Source organism: Falco peregrinus, chromosome 3 (assembly GCF_023634155.1).
Source record: "Falco peregrinus isolate bFalPer1 chromosome 3, bFalPer1.pri, whole genome shotgun sequence".
Classification (NCBI taxonomy): domain Eukaryota; kingdom Metazoa; phylum Chordata; class Aves; order Falconiformes; family Falconidae; genus Falco; species Falco peregrinus.
This window is the reverse complement of record NC_073723.1, coordinates 15,552,167-15,569,934: the sequence shown is the minus strand read 5'-3', so window position 1 is coordinate 15,569,934 and position 17,768 is coordinate 15,552,167. Positions and strand designations below refer to the sequence as shown.

General features: G+C 36.5%; 1 protein-coding gene across 5 annotated transcripts in view; it reads left to right on the top strand.

Moving 5' to 3' along the window:
- EFR3A (EFR3 homolog A) overlaps window positions 1–17,768 on the top strand; it is an 87,497-nt gene that overhangs the window by 31,691 nt on the left and 38,038 nt on the right. For 4 of the 5 annotated variants that reach the window (XM_055799290.1, XM_055799292.1, XM_055799289.1 and 1 more), the window contains 3 exons: window positions 5,801–5,922; window positions 9,499–9,648; window positions 15,776–15,913. In XM_055799290.1, coding sequence (XP_055655265.1) covers window positions 5,801–5,922; window positions 9,499–9,648; window positions 15,776–15,913 — 410 coding nt within the window. The remainder of the gene's footprint in view (window positions 1–5,800; window positions 5,923–9,498; window positions 9,649–15,775; window positions 15,914–17,768) is intronic. The other variant, XM_055799291.1, reaches the window with a different exon arrangement.

Genomic DNA, 17,768 nt, shown 5'->3' with positions numbered 1-17,768 from the left:
TGTGCATGATTAAGTAACTGTTATTGCTGGTTGTCATCGGCAGCACAAGAAGACAAGCAGTACCCCCAAGTGGAAAGTTGACCGGTCATTGCCTGATATTACAACAAGATTTTTATATTTGTTAGTGTTGGCTTATAAAAGCAGTTGGTTTTGGCAGAATTGAAGTGCATGTAAATGTAAAAATAGTATAAAATGTCAAGGCTGTGAAAGTAAGGAATGTCAGTATTAACATTCCCAGCAGAGTACTACTTTTGCTTGTCTGCAGCATGCTAATCTGGAAGCATGTGATGGAAACTTATCTTTGTTACAAGATGCTTCTTTCATTCCATGTACCAATACAGAATTATGTGCTAGTAGTGATTTAATATACAACGCAACTATTTTATCTCCAGGTTCCCCACTTGATCTTTTTTTTATATAGCACTTAAAGCTACAGAAAGACAGAATTATACAGAGCACTCTTTCTTATCCTGTTGGTTATAAAACTATCTTCTAAATTCTATGCCTGCATCTACTAGAATTTGAGTGATACTGAGTACATCACATTAGCCAGTCCTTTTAGGGTCATTTACAGTTAAATATTGCTTCCTCCACCTCATGCTTACAGTTTCTGGTCTTGCAGTTTCATAGCCACACTAATATGGCCCTGTAGGCTAACATACCATTGCTGACTGTTACACAACTGCACACGTGGCAGTCAGGATAATTTTCATACAAGTTGCATGAAGTAGAATGTGAAACTATTCATCCCATTCAGGTAAAACTCGAAGAAAAGTGTCAGGTGACCTTAACTATTAATAACTAAACTAAATCACTAATTTCTGTTGCTGAGAACCTTATTTTATTATGTATTATGATAATTTTAATACTGTTTGTGCAGTTAATGTATCAATCCAATGTCAGAAACTTTTCTATTTAGAAAAGCTGACATTGCTCTTTTTTCTTTTTTTTTTTTTTTTTTTTTGCAAAGTCCATATATACATTCACACACTTCTCATTAATTCATAGAATTGTTTAGATTGGAAAAGACCTTTAAGATCGAGTCTAACCATTAACCTAGCACTGCCAAGTCCACCACTAAACCGTGTCCCTAAGTGCCACATCTACATGTCTCATAAATGCCTCCAGGGATGGTGACTCAAGCACTTCCCTGGGCAGCCTATTCCAAGCTTGACAAATCTTTTGGTGAAGAAATTTTTCCTAATATCCAATCTAAGCCTCCCCCGGAACAACTTTCCTATTCTCCTGTCCCTTGTTACCTGGGAAAGAGACTGCCGCCCTAGCTGCCTACAGCCTCCATGCAGGTAGCTGTAGACAGAGATAAGGTCTTCCCTGAGCCTCCTTTTCTCCAGGCTAATCAGCCCCAATTCCCTCAGCTGTTCCTTATAAGACTTGTTCTCTAGACCCTTCACCATCTTTATGGTACTGTGTAGTTTATAAGTCTTATGCTTATAGGATATCATGTCTTCCTATGTGGTAGTTTCCTAATAACGAAATACAGTAGCTTTGTCTATAAAAGATGGTAACTCTTAGTCATCAGCACCTCCTTTCCCTGGTCTGAAAACTGAGAAAATGCAGGCTGTAAAAGACAGACTGTGGAGCTCAAATATAAAAGCCCATGCTGCTCAGATCCAGCCTGCTGTTTTTACAGGAAGCTACTTTAAATAATGTAACTCAAACTTAGATGTGATGCATGTTGATTGCTTGTTCTTGAATTGCTGCAAAAACCTGACCTTCTTTAAAGCCATTCAGAGTCCATTAAAAGTTACGATTTTTCTCCTACTGTACTTGCTACATAAGAGTGATAAGACAGCATTTCTTATATATATGTACAAGAAATTATGTCCTTAAGAATTTAATTTGAGAACTTGCATGATCTACTTACAGGACTCACACAATCTCTCTCTCTCCCTTGTAATATGATCCAACTTTCTTGACTCAGTCTGGAACAAACATCTTCTGAATAGATAATATGTACCTTCTTTATTTTGTGTTAGATTTATATGTTTTTATACTGATTGAATTTTATTGGTTTCAAAATTATTGGAAATGAAATATTACCAATGTAAGTACCTTTTTGTACCTTTTGTACCTTCTGTATTTTACAAATATAGAGGATGCTTGTACTGACAAAAGTTCCATAAATTACCAGTGTGAGATTCAAACATTTACTATAACTGAATGACATGTTTATATCTGTAAAAAGTTTGTAAGTATACCTTAGCCAAGTACTTGGACTTTCATAAGTTTTGTCCTTTTTTACGTTGAATAATTTTTATATTTGAAGTATACTTGAAAATATCTGAGGTGCTTAGGAGTAAAATATTCTTTATTTAACAACAATAATGGCTTAATACCACCACTGCTAAGCAAGGAGAAAGCGTAGGCTAACATGTACTGTAAAAACTTAAAATTTCTGTAATGAAATGGAACTGTATACTTGCAGTACATGTCAGAAGTGTTAGCACACAGCTTCCCTGTGGCCTAAATGTTCAGTCATCTGAATGCTAATCCTGGAATATGTTTCAGAAACGCTTTATGTGCAGTGGGTGAAATTGTTTTGTTAGGCACATGAGGAAATAAAAAAAAAATTGCTTTTTCTGGACATTTAACTGTGTGCACCATTTTGAGAGGTAGAACTTCTGAGTTGATTACTTGCTTCCCTGCTATGAAGCTACGTTGTGGTGCAGGAGAAATGTCCAGCATGAGAGAGTCCCTGACACTTTTCTTGGCCTAAATTAATTATTTATTCTTACAAAGCAATGTCTTGGTACAATAAATCTTTCTTCTGACAAAACAGTTATTAGAGTTCTATTAAGTTTTCATGTTGGAAGATCTTGTCAATCAAATAATTTTGTATTATAGATAATACTAAGATGCTAATACTAAATGGTAAATGGGTTAATATTCTCATGGCTGCTCCCATAGTGTTCTGTGTTCTTTAATCATTTTGCTTCTATTTTTTTACATGCTTATATGGAAGTTTGCTAGGTGAAACAATTGTAGCCTTGAATACTTGGATGTCTGGAAACTACTAAGATCATATTGATTTTGGGGTGGATTTTTCTTTGTTGTGTGGGTGTGGGTGTTTTGTTGTTTTTTTTTAAAAAAAACAAACTCTGCACTTTATCCTGTATCGTAGGGACTAATTAGGTTCCTGTCCTCAAAAAGCTTCAGAAAACCTATTTCTGTTTTGTAATTAACGACTCCATGAAACAAACCAGCGAGATATAAGACATTTAAAGCATTTTCCAGGATCTCATGGGAGGGGAATGAACGTTCTTGTAACTCACTGTATGGAAAAGAAGTATGGTTGCTGTTTGTGGATTGTCTTTCAAACTGTGGTAATAGACTAAACAGAATTTTTTTTACAGTATGTCACTTTCTTATCACCAGACTATACAGAATATTCTCTGCTGAAGGACACTTAAAATGGACTAGTACTATACAATTTTGCTCCGTTTTCAGTATTGGCTGAGAATATGATTTTACAAACTGTATCGTTCTCAGCTGCGCCTGTAGCTTTCCATGTGTGAACTGCTGGCGCAGTTGAAAGGGATGTGTTCTAGATAGAACAGAAAAAGGACTAGAAAAAACAGTAAAAAGTAGTGTGTTTTTTTCCTGAAATAAAGTTTTTACTTTCAGTTTGAAAACTACCTCAAAACCTCCACAAATCAATATGGTGTAGGTTATGCTGAAGTGCTTTGGGCTTGTCTAAATGTCTATGGGTATTGTGCTGATAAAAGCAGGTTCTGCATCGCAAAGTATACAAGAAGTGCCTCAGCCTGTGCTTAGCAATTGGTATGAAGAATACTGGGGTGTGAAAAAGCAGAGGGATATTAATGGGGCACTTCTCTGCTTCAGGGCAAAACCAGCACTATACCCAACCTTTCCTGACACCTTTCATTTCCCTTTTTTCTTCCCTTTATAGCCTGTTCTTAAAACTGTCAGTGTTGTAGAGTCCAAAAGGTCTTTAGGCAGTCATCTTGCTTTAGAAGAGGGTTTTTAAAATGTCTAACTTAGGGGACCTTTGCTTCTGTGTAAGGCCATTATTGCTTTTCCTATTACTACTGAACAAAGAAAACTATTTATTTCTTTTCTCCTTTTATAGTTGTCTTCTGTATATTGTAAGATAAATATTTTTAGGCAGCTCTAGACCAGATAATTTAATGTCTTTTAGTTTTTATTAACAGGTGTTTATATAAAGCTTTGTTCATCCCTTGAATAACTGCAGGACTGTACCAGTTAATCACCATCTTCAGCTGTGATGCTTCAACTGGATGCAGTACTTCATCTCGGAACTTATTAATGCCAACTAGATGGCCAAAATTTCCATATAGGTGTCATGGGTAATACAGATGTATCACAATATATTTTCTTTTTCATGCCATTATAACGGCATTGACTTCTGTTGAATGTGCAATTCATTATAACCCCAGATTGCTTTTCTGCATTCAGCTGTGTCTGGATTGTATTTGTACAGATGTCTTAAAATGGTACGTTGCGCTTGCCATTCATAAATTGCAGCTGTGATTTTTCAGGTTCTCAAGAACTGGGCATCAAATGTGCCTACAGCTCTGGTCAGCTTAGTGTTCTTTGCAAATTTGATGAGCTCGCTCTCTTATCTAAGTCTGCAGTGAAACTCACACACCTACTGTATTCCAGACAGGCCCCTTCAGAAGTTCATTTGGTGTGTTATTGTAGTTTGATGATTTACAAGTGTTTCAGTATTTTTTCCAAACACTTTTGCATCTATCTTATGAGGAATGTTCTTTTGACAGTGTTTTTCTAGCTCCCGTTTGAGAATTTTTTGTGGTTTTTTTGTCAACAGCATCACTGAAAAAATATGACAGATTCTGCTTGGTCTGGATTCACAAAATCTATTTCCTTGTCACAGGAATAATTTAGGCTGTGTTGATGTGATTTGTTCTTGACAAATACATGTTGACTGTATTTACCCCTTTGTTGTGTTGTAGATGTCTGCAAATTGGAACTTTTTTTTTTCAGTGTGTCTCTGCGAATGGAATTTAAGTTGACTGGGTATAATTCTATGACTCCTTCTTTTTTCCCTTTTGTAAAGATAGGCAAAATTGACAGAATGCCTCCAAGTTTATTCGCTTTGAATTTTGGTAAGTCAGGATGTTGCTAGTTAACCTGCTAGTGAGAGTGTACCTTTTGATTGCTTGGGCTGCTCTCTACAACTACCTGAAAGGAGGCTGTAGCAAGGTGGGGGTCAGTCTCCTCCCAAGTAAGAAGCAATAGGAGAATAGGAAATGGTCTCAAGTTGTGCCAGGGGAGGTTTAGAATAGATATTAGGAGAAATTTCTTCACCGAAAGGTTTGTTGAGCATTGGAACAGGCTGTCCAGGGAAGTACGTGAGTCACCATCCCTGGAGGTATTTAAAAGGTGTGTAGATGTGACAGGTAGGGACATAGTTTAGTGGTGGACTTGGTAGTGGTAGGTTAACAGTTGGACCCAATGATGCGTAGGGTCTTTTCTGACCTAAATGACTCTTAATATTCTATGAATTAATGACATTCACTATATTGCATAGTATGTTGTATTTCATGCAGTTGTACCCTTTCATAATGGTCTAAATGAAGTTCTAGTGGAAAGGCTTTAAAAAGAAAAGTCTCCAATTTAACTTTTTCTTCTCTGAAGTTAAATACTTGAGTATTGTCAAATCTGGATTTTCTCCTATGCAATATTTTATGTTACTTTCTAAATGAAGCTTAGTATTCATTATTCTTTTGGGGGAAATTGGTATCAAAAGCTTTTTTTAATGTATTTCATTTTCCAGTTTGTCAAATTTGCCAACATTGAAGAAGACACACCTTCTTACCACAGACGCTATGACTTCTTTGTGTCTCGATTCAGTGCCATGTGTCATTCATGTGACCATGATCCAGAAATACAAACTGAGTAAGTGTCATTCTGTATGCATTACAGAAAACGGTCTTAACACGTTAATACAGTCTGTAATACAGCTTGTATTATGACATTTAGTGGAATAGGTTATTCCATAGGAAGAAAATGAAAGTCTTGATGTTTTAAACAGCACTGAATATTACAAATCCTACATGTCTAGAACTCCTAGAATACTTAAGTGGAATTTTACCTGAGTAACGCCTGCCAGATTGCATGGATTTTCTCCAGAAAGGCACTACTTACTACTTTAAATGTGTGCAAGTTGCATAACTCATTTGAGAAATTAATGGGGCTACTTATATGAATAGCAAAAGCATATTTTGAGTCTGCTGTTTGAGAATTACTCATTAGAACTGAATTTTCTTAGATGTCTGCAGTACGATACTGTGTATGAAACTGAAATGCCTTCATGAATTAGTATTACAGATTTTCACATGATTATGTAAGTACCACAGGTTTGTTTAACTTCGGCTCCCCCTAGCGGGATTCTGTACCTGCAGCGGTAGTGCGTGTTCCACTCCTGAGCATTTTAGAAAACTGAAAGCTTTTCAGCTTAGATTATTTGCATCTCTGTTGTACTCATCTTTTCTATTTCTATGCATTAAATTGTTTAGTCAACTGTAAAAAAATCCACGTGCTGAACACTTACGCAGCCCTTTGGGTGTACTGTTGTTATGTTAGCTGCAATGCATAAGGACTTTTCTTAAAGTTTGCAGTTTCAAAAATCTGTGAACTGTATTTTCAAAAAAGATGAATACTCTGTACATTGGTTAGGAGAAAAAAACCCAACAAACCCCCAAAAAGTCATTCCTCCTTATTTTCTGTAATTTGCTGCCATCTTACTTGTGTGCCCTATTGCTGCTGCATACGGTTCTGCTGTAAACTTTGTCTCTGAAAGCGTAAGGATTAAGTTTGCCTGCTTCTCCCATACTTTTCCCTTGCCCCCACCCATTTTCCTTAGGAACATTTATTCCAGTGAATGGTTTTACAGGATGACCCTGTAAAATTGTTTGGGGAAGAACTGGATTGTACTTGGGGACCAAAAGGCAAATGGCATGGAAACTTCTTAAGCAGGTGTCACTAGTGAAGCCATTGTGTCATGGAATTAACTCATAACTTAGGCTTCTGCCAGGTACAGTCTTATTTACCTGAAGCTGATGGTTGCAAATTGTATTCATGTTTTAATGAGCTTTTTAAGATTTTTGCCTTTCTGGGCTTAGTGAAATTAAAACAGACATGTTAAACTACTTACCATAAAACATTTCATAAGAGGTTAGGATACGAAGCTCAGGTCAGGATTTTTAGTAGTACTTTTGCCTTCATTGCCCCTTGCTAATGGGTGGTTATATTAATAATGAACTAGAACATGGAATGAATTAAGAAATCAGTACATCCCTGATTTCATCTATCAAGTATGATCTACCACTCACAAGGATGCCTCAAAGTAAAATACCTCGAACTGATTGCTGTAGGAGCAAGAGAATTGTGTTAATCTTTTGCTCTTCAAATTGTCAGCCTGCACCATTACCTGTGCTTCAGTCTGCAATGTTGATGTACCCTTAGACAAGGAGGAATTTCATCCTAGTGACATAAGACTGTATATGACCTTGATTTAAATGTAATCTCTGCTTTAATACCTTTTATTCTTTAGCGGAATGAAACCTCTCCTGTATGTGCTGGAATTTGATGCTACTCCATCCTCAGTTCTTTAATCATCATTTTTCAACCTCCTATACAATAGTAAGAATGTAAAATTAGTGCTAGTGGTGCTCCATTAAACAAAAGTGTAGCCTTTTTTCCCCATGTGAATCAATTTTTTTTAATCGGGTTAACCAAATGCATAGAAATGCAACTTCTTCCACATCATCCTAGATAGTTTAAATGCATCGCTTTTGAAAGAGATGTTTGTGAACAGCAATCATTCTTGGAGTTGTCATAACAGATTTGCTGTAGGCACAGGTAATTCAACAAAACAGAGAAGCTATGACTACAGGTTACAATTCTAAATGCAGATATCACAAGTAGTCAATGCAGTTGATGGGGCTAGGGTGTGATTCAGCTGATGCTAAAGACCATCTGGAGTCACTGTTCACCTGCATAGCTTGAGGTTCCACTGAACTGACTGGCTTGAATGGGAGCTTGAACATCTTCTGCACACATAGTCAGGTCATTTAGGCTTCAGAGTCTGAAACTGAATATCACCTGTTAAGTAAGATTTCCCTTTCAGCAGGGGAATTAAGTGCTAGTATTGAATGTATCTGAAGCCAAATATCAGCAAAACTTGATTACCTTAAGAACTAATGATTAAAAAGAAAAAAAATGTTTCAGTGATGGAAGTTTGGAAGCCCTGTTTCTTAAAAGTCATTCTTAGATCCTTATATTGAAAACTTAATGTTGGAATACTGCACTGCAGTTTTAGTGCAGTAATACCAAGTGCTTTTCTAGCTGTTTGTGCATCACTCTTCTTCCCTGTTTTGTATTTAATCCTGTTAAAACTGTCCTGAAAGTTCTAGAATGGTATTGTATCCATATTGGAAGGCACATGGCTTTGTTCAGAAATAGCTGAAAAACAGGAGGCTACAGATCTAAGCTTTTACAAATTGAATTCTAACCAAAAATATTAATTATAGAGTTTGGCTAGTTCATCTAGCAGACGTTTTAATTTAGCGAACTTGACTGAACAAAATATAGTTATGTGTTGTCCATACTGAAATTAAGATTTAAAAAATGAGGCATAGATTTTAATAGAAATAGTTTAGAGAGGCTTGTGTTTATTTCTCTTGATGGCTCTACCACCCTTTCTTCTACTTGTTTTCAGTAAGTAAAATTCTATTCCTGCCATTTATTATAACAACTAATTTGGTATTACCACTTCAAAAAATAATATTTTGCCATTTGTTTCATTGCACAGGTCCTCCTGCAAACTATTTGTTTAACAAAATAATGACAATAGCTAACAGCTAGACTAAGTCTTTTTTAGAACGTACATTAATTTTTTATTTTTATGGGTTTATTATTGTTGATTAGTTCTCAATTTCATTCAAACAGTTTTAGCTTAAGAGTGATGGTTCCTTTTGTGTGTCACACTTTGGTTGATAGAATTATCCTTTGCTTTAAATCTTGTGAATCTTGCACAAATCTTTAAAGATTTGTTATGATATTGCTTCAGCTCTACTATGGTAACTTCACAATATTTTTCTTCAGCACTGGAGTAGGTTGAGATTGCACACAGTTTCAACTAATGGGTAGTAAATCATGTGGAGTTGGTGGGGTTTTACCCATGTGACTTCTGTTGGAAGTGGCGTACACAGTTTTGAGTATTCATTGATCAGTGTCAACACTATCCTTACGGATCATCTGTTCAGTTGTTTTGTCAGCTTCATTATGAGTTTTAAGGGCATTTAAAAACAATATGGGCAAACTTAACGAATTGGCCAGATTCCAAATTACTATTTGTGAGAATGTAATGGGATTCCATACTACATAATTACTACTGCCCAAAAGGTAGAGGACCATACTGTGAGGTGCTGTGTTTCTCCTTTTCAGTAATTCCTTTTTTCCCTTCCTTAGGATACGAATTGCTGGAATCAGGGGCATTCAGGGAGTGGTTCGAAAAACAGTTAATGATGAACTTCGAGCAACTATATGGGAACCTCAACACATGGACAAGATAGTACCATCATTGCTGTTTAATATGCAGAAAATAGAAGATATTGACAGGTATTGATATTCCTGGTCACCGGAATGTTTTTTTTAAGCAATCTTTATGCTTGTTTTTTATGGTACATACCTTTTTCTTCCCTTTAGTGGAAACAACTGCGGGCATTTATTAGCTAAGTCTCCTTGAAACAGCTCTGCTTATCTGTCTTTAATGTTTCTTGCCTTGGAGTCTTTTCAACAACTTTCATTTCACTTGTTCTAGATTTTATTGGCCTAAAAATTGCTCCAAAAATTGTATAATCATGTTTAGACTTCTTAAAAATTGTAAAACCTGTGTTTTGTAACATCAGATGCAGAGATTAGTAAGTGCACAGGCTTTTAGGTGACTCAAATGATTTTGCTAGTTGTTTGTTAAAAATTGAGGGTTTAATTCCCATTTAGCAATTAGTAACAAGTGTCTGTCCTGTCTGCAACAGTACTTAAACTGAGAACTTAAAATCTATTTATATGTAGACACCCTTCTCTTTTTTTGCTTTCAATGACTCTTGGGCATATTACCTGCCAGGTATGCCTTCAGAAAAGATCTCTGTGATAACTGATGTTGAGGATATGCCAGTCACCTTGCAGTTGAAAAGTCGCTTTTTCTGGTCCGTGTCTTTATTTGTGGCTAAGCACTATGTAGGTATAAAAAGTCTTTATTGCTAGAACTGGGAAACTTCCTTAAAACCAACTTCAGCTGTGCAAACAAGGTTAAATGTTTGTTTCACGCCCAACTCTAGCTGCTTTAAAACTTGCTTGGTAAGTAGGCTCAGCAGCCTTCCCATAACAACACGCTTCTCATGCTTCCACATGATGCTGTTGCTAAATCTGACAGGATTCTCTTTTGGTTTGTTGGATTTTGGGGGTGGTTTTTTTCCATTCCTCACCCTTATTTGTCTTCACTTATTTCTGACTGCTAGTACCTGTCCCTTCTCCAAGGCAAAATTTCAGACTAAATTACTAAAATCACTCATTGTCTGTCTGTCCATGCTTTATCTATTCACTGCATATAACTGAGGGCCCACACAGTATGGGCAGAAATATTCTCTCACATGTTACATCTGAAGAGTGATCTCAATAAGAAACAAAGGTTTCTGAAACTGCTGTTTGAACGAGAGCCTAGTTAGCTTTTGCTTGCTCTTGCAGAGCTTCTAGATGTAGGTGAGCTCTTTCCTTTGCTACTTTTTACAGTGCCCTCAAGCATATGCTGTCCTTTATGTAGCAAAATTAAACTACTGATGGAAAAACTGACTGAAATAGGATTTGGATCAACCACTTAAAGAAGATCAGTTTATATGTACTGAAAGAATTTTTACCGTTTGTTGAGCAATGCAGTAGTGGTGGTAGAAAAACAAATCTGTCACAAAGAAACTGTTAATTAAATATCTGAACTGGCTGCTTGAAACTTTTTCTATAATGCACATTCACCAGAAAAAAAGACTAATGACTTTCCAAGAGGCAAGTAGGGGCTTTGTGTGAAGCGCATATGAGAGAAAAGCTGAAAACAGTATTTATAAATTGTTGATCTGCTGGCCTTAAATGATGTTATAGAAAATTTCTCATCTTGTTTTATATGTGACTTCATATTTGCGGAGCACAAACAGAGGCATATTGAAGAGTAGGAGTAAGAAGCATATTGTTCTGGCAGATGGAATCAAAGCATTATTTGAGAAAGAGCAGAAGTTCCAGAAAATACCCTCAACTAAAGTCCATAGAAAATAACCATTTTTAGTTAAAGCTGAAGTACACATAGGTAAAGCTTACCTTAAAGATCAGTGTAATTTTTACTTGTAGAACCTTACTAGCTTAATTTAAGATTCTTCTGAGTACATGTCAGATGAGACAATTTTTTGGAGTAAAGAAATTAATATTTAAACAACATTTTTAAAAGATAATTGTAATTGTGGATGTCATTATTTATCCATATATCTGAATGCACATTCTAGTTATGTGACTATCAGACAAATCTGCAAGTGTAACATATTCTAAAAATCAGATTGGGTTTTTTCTTAAGCTGTACTTCACTATGATTCTGTATGACAAAGTAATTGTCATGTGTACTTCAGTACAGTATAAGGCATTGCCTGAAAGACTCTGCCTATCTCCTTCAAGTTTCTGGAAGAAAATTCAGAAGAGTTGATCATGTATGTCAATTTACATGCATCTCTAAAATGGGAAGGGGATGTATGAAATTGGAAATTCACTTAGTTTGTAACATACTCCTCGTGATAACTGCAAAGCTAAATGTGAAAGCCTTATTTAAGGCAGAAGGACATCGAGCATTTGTGGACTTGACTTCAAATCCTTCTAATGGATCTATAGTGTTCATATAAATTCTGTTTTAGAGGTAGATCAGAATATATTTCTTTCTCAGAGTGAGTGAGTCACAGTCAAACTTTCCTGTGGCTGCTCTGCTCAAAAGTAGTGGTTAAGTCTTCGTCTGCCCCATCATATTTTTTGGCCAGTCCTGGTTTTGTGGTTTTAAAATTGCTCTGAGCCAGTTTAAGCCTGTGATTAGATGTTTGCTGTGGAAACTACTGTACCTCAAAATGTCCCTCCTTCCATTCCTTGTTGCCACTTTTTCTGATACAGATTACCCACCAGAAAGCTGGTAGAACAGCTAAAGGGAGTGCTTCTTGCCCATTTCATTGCAAAATGCATTTCATGCTTCACTCCTCTGGGCTTGAGGTAGTACAGAAAGTCTGGATGCAGAGGATGCAAATCCAACTGCAGTGTTGCAGTTGGATTTGTCAGAGGTTTTGTAACCTCTGCTTAAAAACCAAGTCAGTGAAACAAAATAAGTAATGAGTTGCTGATTTGAATTTAGAAACTTGAGGGGCTGTACAAAGCTTTCCTTTAAAACTAAAACATTAAAAGAATAGTTTTGTGTTCATTGTTTTTCATCTGATAACGCTGAGAAATACGTAATGAGGAATACTTGGAGGTAGGTACTATTAAAGTTCAAAATAAAAATGCGATTCCTACAGACATATTCCTACATTCCTATCCTATGAGAAATAATTTTGAACATTCTGATGCGATCTAAGACTAATATTTTAGACTAGTAAGACTGAATTGCAATTTCTTTCTTTAACCTATTCTAAAATGAGATTCCTAGCAATGCTGAGAAGTCACCTTCTTGTAGGATTGCATATACAAACACTTAAAACATAACTTATTTTTACTACATTTAACTAGAATTCTTCCAGATAGACGAACTCTTGTGTGTTCTGCTTGCTTTCCCCTGCCCTCCAACACCCACCTTTAATGCTGCTGTGTTCTAGGGAATCTGTCAAAAAGGCAATGAGAATGACAGAACTGCACTGTCTTTTATACCTTCTCTGCACTGAGAAGGATGCCCATCTGCCTACATCAATCTAGGCAGTACAGGGAAAAAAATGGGGAGATTGAGGGGCACAGCAGCTGAGTAAAGCTGCAGTTTAGTGGTACTCATGGTGGATTATATACAAATTGTCATGCCTTTTAGAATTCTAATCATTGTGCATTTATAAAACTATTTCTCTTTGCTTATCTAACAGGGTGCCTGGGGCTTTTTTATTATTAACATTGCTAACTTATCAGATTTTATGGTAACTTCTGAGACACCGGTGTTACCAGAGGCAACAGGATTTTTATATTGGAACTTTTAAGACTGTAGTAGTCTTGAAACACTAGAAGATCTCTTGCTGTCAGAAGATACTACAACTATGATGCTAATGTGTCCATTTAACTCTGGCATTTCAGTATTTGACTTTTTATAATGCTCTAAAGCTATGGTTTTATGGTGCTGAAGAGTGAACATTAATTAAAGTTGATGCTCTTCGTGAACACTTTTAAAAACATATTTAACGCACAAGCTTGTTCTGCAGAACTGAAAGTATGTTTACCGTTTTAGTGTACTGATTTCTGCAGTCTTAAAGTCTCCTAATGCATACATGCATAATGTTAATGTAGGTGAATGAATTCTCACTTAAGTTTCTGTTTTTTGTGCAAAAAAAATACTTGACACCTGTAGGAACAGTACTTCTTGATACCTTAGAAGAAACAGTTTTCTTTCTTTCTCAGTCTTCCACCTGTCAAGTGCTCAATTTACATGAAATACTAGTAACAGCTTAATGGTATGATGTGTGAAGCACTTCAGAAATAAATTTCAAATGCCTTTAATTTGCTCTAAGGAGGTAACTTCGGGCAAAGGAAGAAAACCAAACAAAAACCCACAACCCAAAATATGAACCAAAAAACATTACCAAGACCTGCATCAAAAATGAGAACTGGAAACTCTTCAGGAAAGGCTCTGCCCTTCACTGTTCACAGTGCAGGTGCTGATTTGAGTTATGCCAAGGTGAGGAACAGGCTATTCCCTTCAAAACTTGGTGATAGAATTTGGGCTTGAGCAGCTTTTAGGTTGTCCAAAATAGTGTGGAGTTTCTGTAGTTCTCTTGTATCTGAATTCAGTCTTTAATTCAGTACTCTTGCTTCCTTTTTGTACCATGTTGATTTTAAATAGTCTAATTCCTAGTCAGAGAGAGAAAAGAGAGAAAAGAAAGAAATGAAAATGCCAGTATTTGAATTTTACAAAAGATTGGTCATTGCTGCTGTGATGAGGATGAAACATTAAAGCCTTGCTTTGCACTGAAAGATATATTAACTCATAAGTTAACATTTCCATATGAAATGAAGCTGATATTTAAATGCTGATTTTAATTCCTTCTTACTATAAAATAATATTCATTTTAGTTTAAGTCATTCATTGGGATATTTTAGCAACTGAAGAAGTAGTAGCTTAGGCAATTAAGCAAAACTTAGGCAGTTTAACACTCCTAATGGTGTCTTTATCTGATACAAGGTTTAACAGTGTATGTTTTCACTGTTACTATTTTCTGACTGAAGAAATCAGTTGGTGTTTCTGAGTAATGCCTTTAGTGAAAGAAGAGTCCTTCTTCAACAGGGACCACCTTTGTAAATATGGTATGGGGAAATTAATATCAATATCTATGTCTTAAAAATATATTTGCAAATCTGAAAGGAGTTTATTAGGGTTCCCCCCCCAAGTTATTTGTAACATACTATGTGATAAATATGGGAGTCCAGTTGCCCAGCAGTATCATAGAATACTATAGGACAAAAAACCAACTTGACAAAGGATTATATTATAATAAGGTTAAAATGCGAGGTTTGTGTGTACTGATGCAGACATTATAATAGGTACTATGCTTAACTTTGCAGTCCTTGTGGTTGATTAGCCCTGGCTGAAAGCCAAACTGAGCACATGCGTATGCACGTGCGCACACACACACACACACACACGTCCTGCAGAAGCTACCCCACAGCCTCACAACCAGCACCTGGGCACCCCATACAATGCTCTCCATAGTAATGTTGGGAGACAATCAGTTAGTTACCTCTAACCAGATAGTGTAGAAGTTGCTCACCTTCTATGTGGGTGATAATGTTCTAATTAGTTCAGTCAGACTTCTTTTGAAGTCACAAGCCATCTGTTTCTGCATAACTATTGGAGTTTTATTTAATACTCACCCACACAGGGTGGATTCAGTAATGGGCAGGTGAATGAGATCATTAGTCTGAACAAAATGACTAAGATTCTGCCTAACTTTTTGCATGGTTTCGTAGCTTTCATTCATTGTTAGCAATGGGTAGTAATTTGTCAAAATGGAGTGGGTATTAAGTTAAATCAATGTTAACAGCCATTGCTTTTGTCATGTAAATATTCACTAATACAGTGGTCAGTACTGAGTGAGCAAATGGTGACCTGTAGTACTGCTATAAAAGAATAAAATATTTTTTTCAGAATTCTGGGTTGATGCATATTTGAGATACCAATATTGCCTAGATCAGGGGTCCTCAAACTGCAGCCCGCGGGCTGGATACGGCCCCCCAGGGTCCTCAATCTGGCCCCCAGTATTTACAGAACCCCCCGCCGGGGGTTGGGGGAGAAGCCAAGCAGCCGCAGATGACTGCCTGCCACTTCATCCGCACGCACGCTGGCCCCCTGGTTAAAAAGTTTGAGGACCCCTGGCCTAGAAGATCGAGAGTATGACTGATGAATGTTGAAGAACCAAGGCTGAGTACAGTAAGGAAGATGAATATTAATCAGTAGTAAAATAAATGTATTTTTGTCTTATTTCAGCAGAACTGGCCCTCCATCCTCTCCTACAGGAGGAGAGAAAGAGGAAAACCCTGCTCTGCTAGCTGAGAATTGTTTCAGGGAGCTACTAGGACGAGCAACGTATGGAAATATGAATAATGCTGTCAGACCAGTTTTCGCGTAAGTTGAAAATTCATGGAAAGGTCTTATCTTAAGGGAATTATTTATTTTTTTTTTATTTCATTATCCAGCTATCTTGCATTAAATTCCTTGCTCTTTACAACCCAAAGGATTCCATTCATGTTTCTTCAAAAAATTGCATCTCTTTTAATCTCACCTCTTTGTTGCCTTTCTGTTAACTTGAAGATAGTTATTGAGAAATGTGTTCCATTTTATTGGGGTTTAGAAGTGTAATATAATGATTTGCATGGGTTGTTGCCTCAGCTAGTCTTTCTTTTGAGCGTGAAACTGTTTATTCAAGATATTAATGTCCCATAGATGACTGTTGCAGTCAGTAGAGACAAGCTAAATAAAATGCAAGTAGCACAAATGAATACTCTGCCCAGATTAATACATAAAGTTAAGAATTCTATTTTCTTGCAGTTTTCTTCCAAGACCCGTTTTGGTATTCTGTGAGGAATATCTTTTTACAGCTCATTTATTAGTGAATGGCAGGTGTGCACACTGTGTGCACATTATGTACAAATGTACGCAGTACAAATTATAGCTGGTGTATAAACAACCATGAGCAGCATTTTTCAGTTCTCTGCATTGCCCCACTTGCTTCCTTAAAAAAATGTGATGTGAAAAAAAGCTACAAGCATTGAGATAACTTAAATATGCTTCTTTCACCTCTGCTATTGTCTAGAAATTAGACATGTTTTCAGGACAAATCTTTGCAGGAAGCTTTAGACTTGGTAATACTACTTTTAAACCCGGGCTTTTGCTGTTGATGAGGAGAGCTGCTTGCTCCTTATTGTAGATTTTCAAGATACCCACCGGCTATGGGAATATCTTGGTTTAGATGGCCTCATGCTTCCCACAAAGACTTAAGTATTCTATTCATACACTGAAAGACACTCAAGTTACCAAAAGCCATTTTCAAGTTACCACTGTGAAGTAAGAACAAAAATGCAAAAATAAGGTGGGGTAGATACTGAGGGCAGAAAATACTGTAGCCCCTTGTTTTTTCACCCAAAACCATTAAATACAAAGAGTTGTGCTGTTATGTTACTTTCCAAGTATACCTATTATACAGATCTGATAGGAGTTTAACTGTTGCAAAGTTGAGTGTTTTACTTAACAAAAAAAAATATATTCCTCCGAAATACCTGCCACTAGAGTGAATGTTTAGGTACTAAACAGTCTGTATGGACTATTTGGAACTATTGCAGTGCTTTGTTACCGCTTTTCAGTTCCTTTTATAGGCTTATCTCAAAACTTCATCAGCATATGCAGTTACTTCAGTCTTTTGAATGATTTCAGTATCAGGGAAATTTTCCGCAAATAATTCCAGATTCTCTAGATTAGAATTAGTGCTTGGTTTGGGATTTGAGGTGGTGTCACACCTGCCTGTGGTAGAGCCAAAGCTTTATGTATTCAAAGTGCTATTTCCAGCCTAGTTTCTTTTCTTGGTTGCTATGATCATAAGGAACCACTTGAGTCTTTGGGCATCCCAGTGGTGCCACATGCTGCATTTGTGAGCTGAAGTCATTAGATAATGACCAGTTGCTCAGAATATACCATCTCTTCTATGAATAGAGAGTCTTTGTGGTCACCTTTTTTGTGTTCCATTTTAAGGAAGAATTGCCAGATAAATTTATCTTTTTATAAAGAACTACTGGAAATGTTTAATATTTCTGAAGAACAAGAGATGCAAAAAATGCAATTTCCAAACTGATTTTCCTGAGCAAAAAGTGAGTGCTCGCTCTAATCAGCCTCACTTTGTGAATGGGCAGAAATGTTAGAAAGAAAGTTTGAGACAGTGAATCCATTGCACTTTATCTGATTGAAAAACCTGACTTAGTTTATGTAT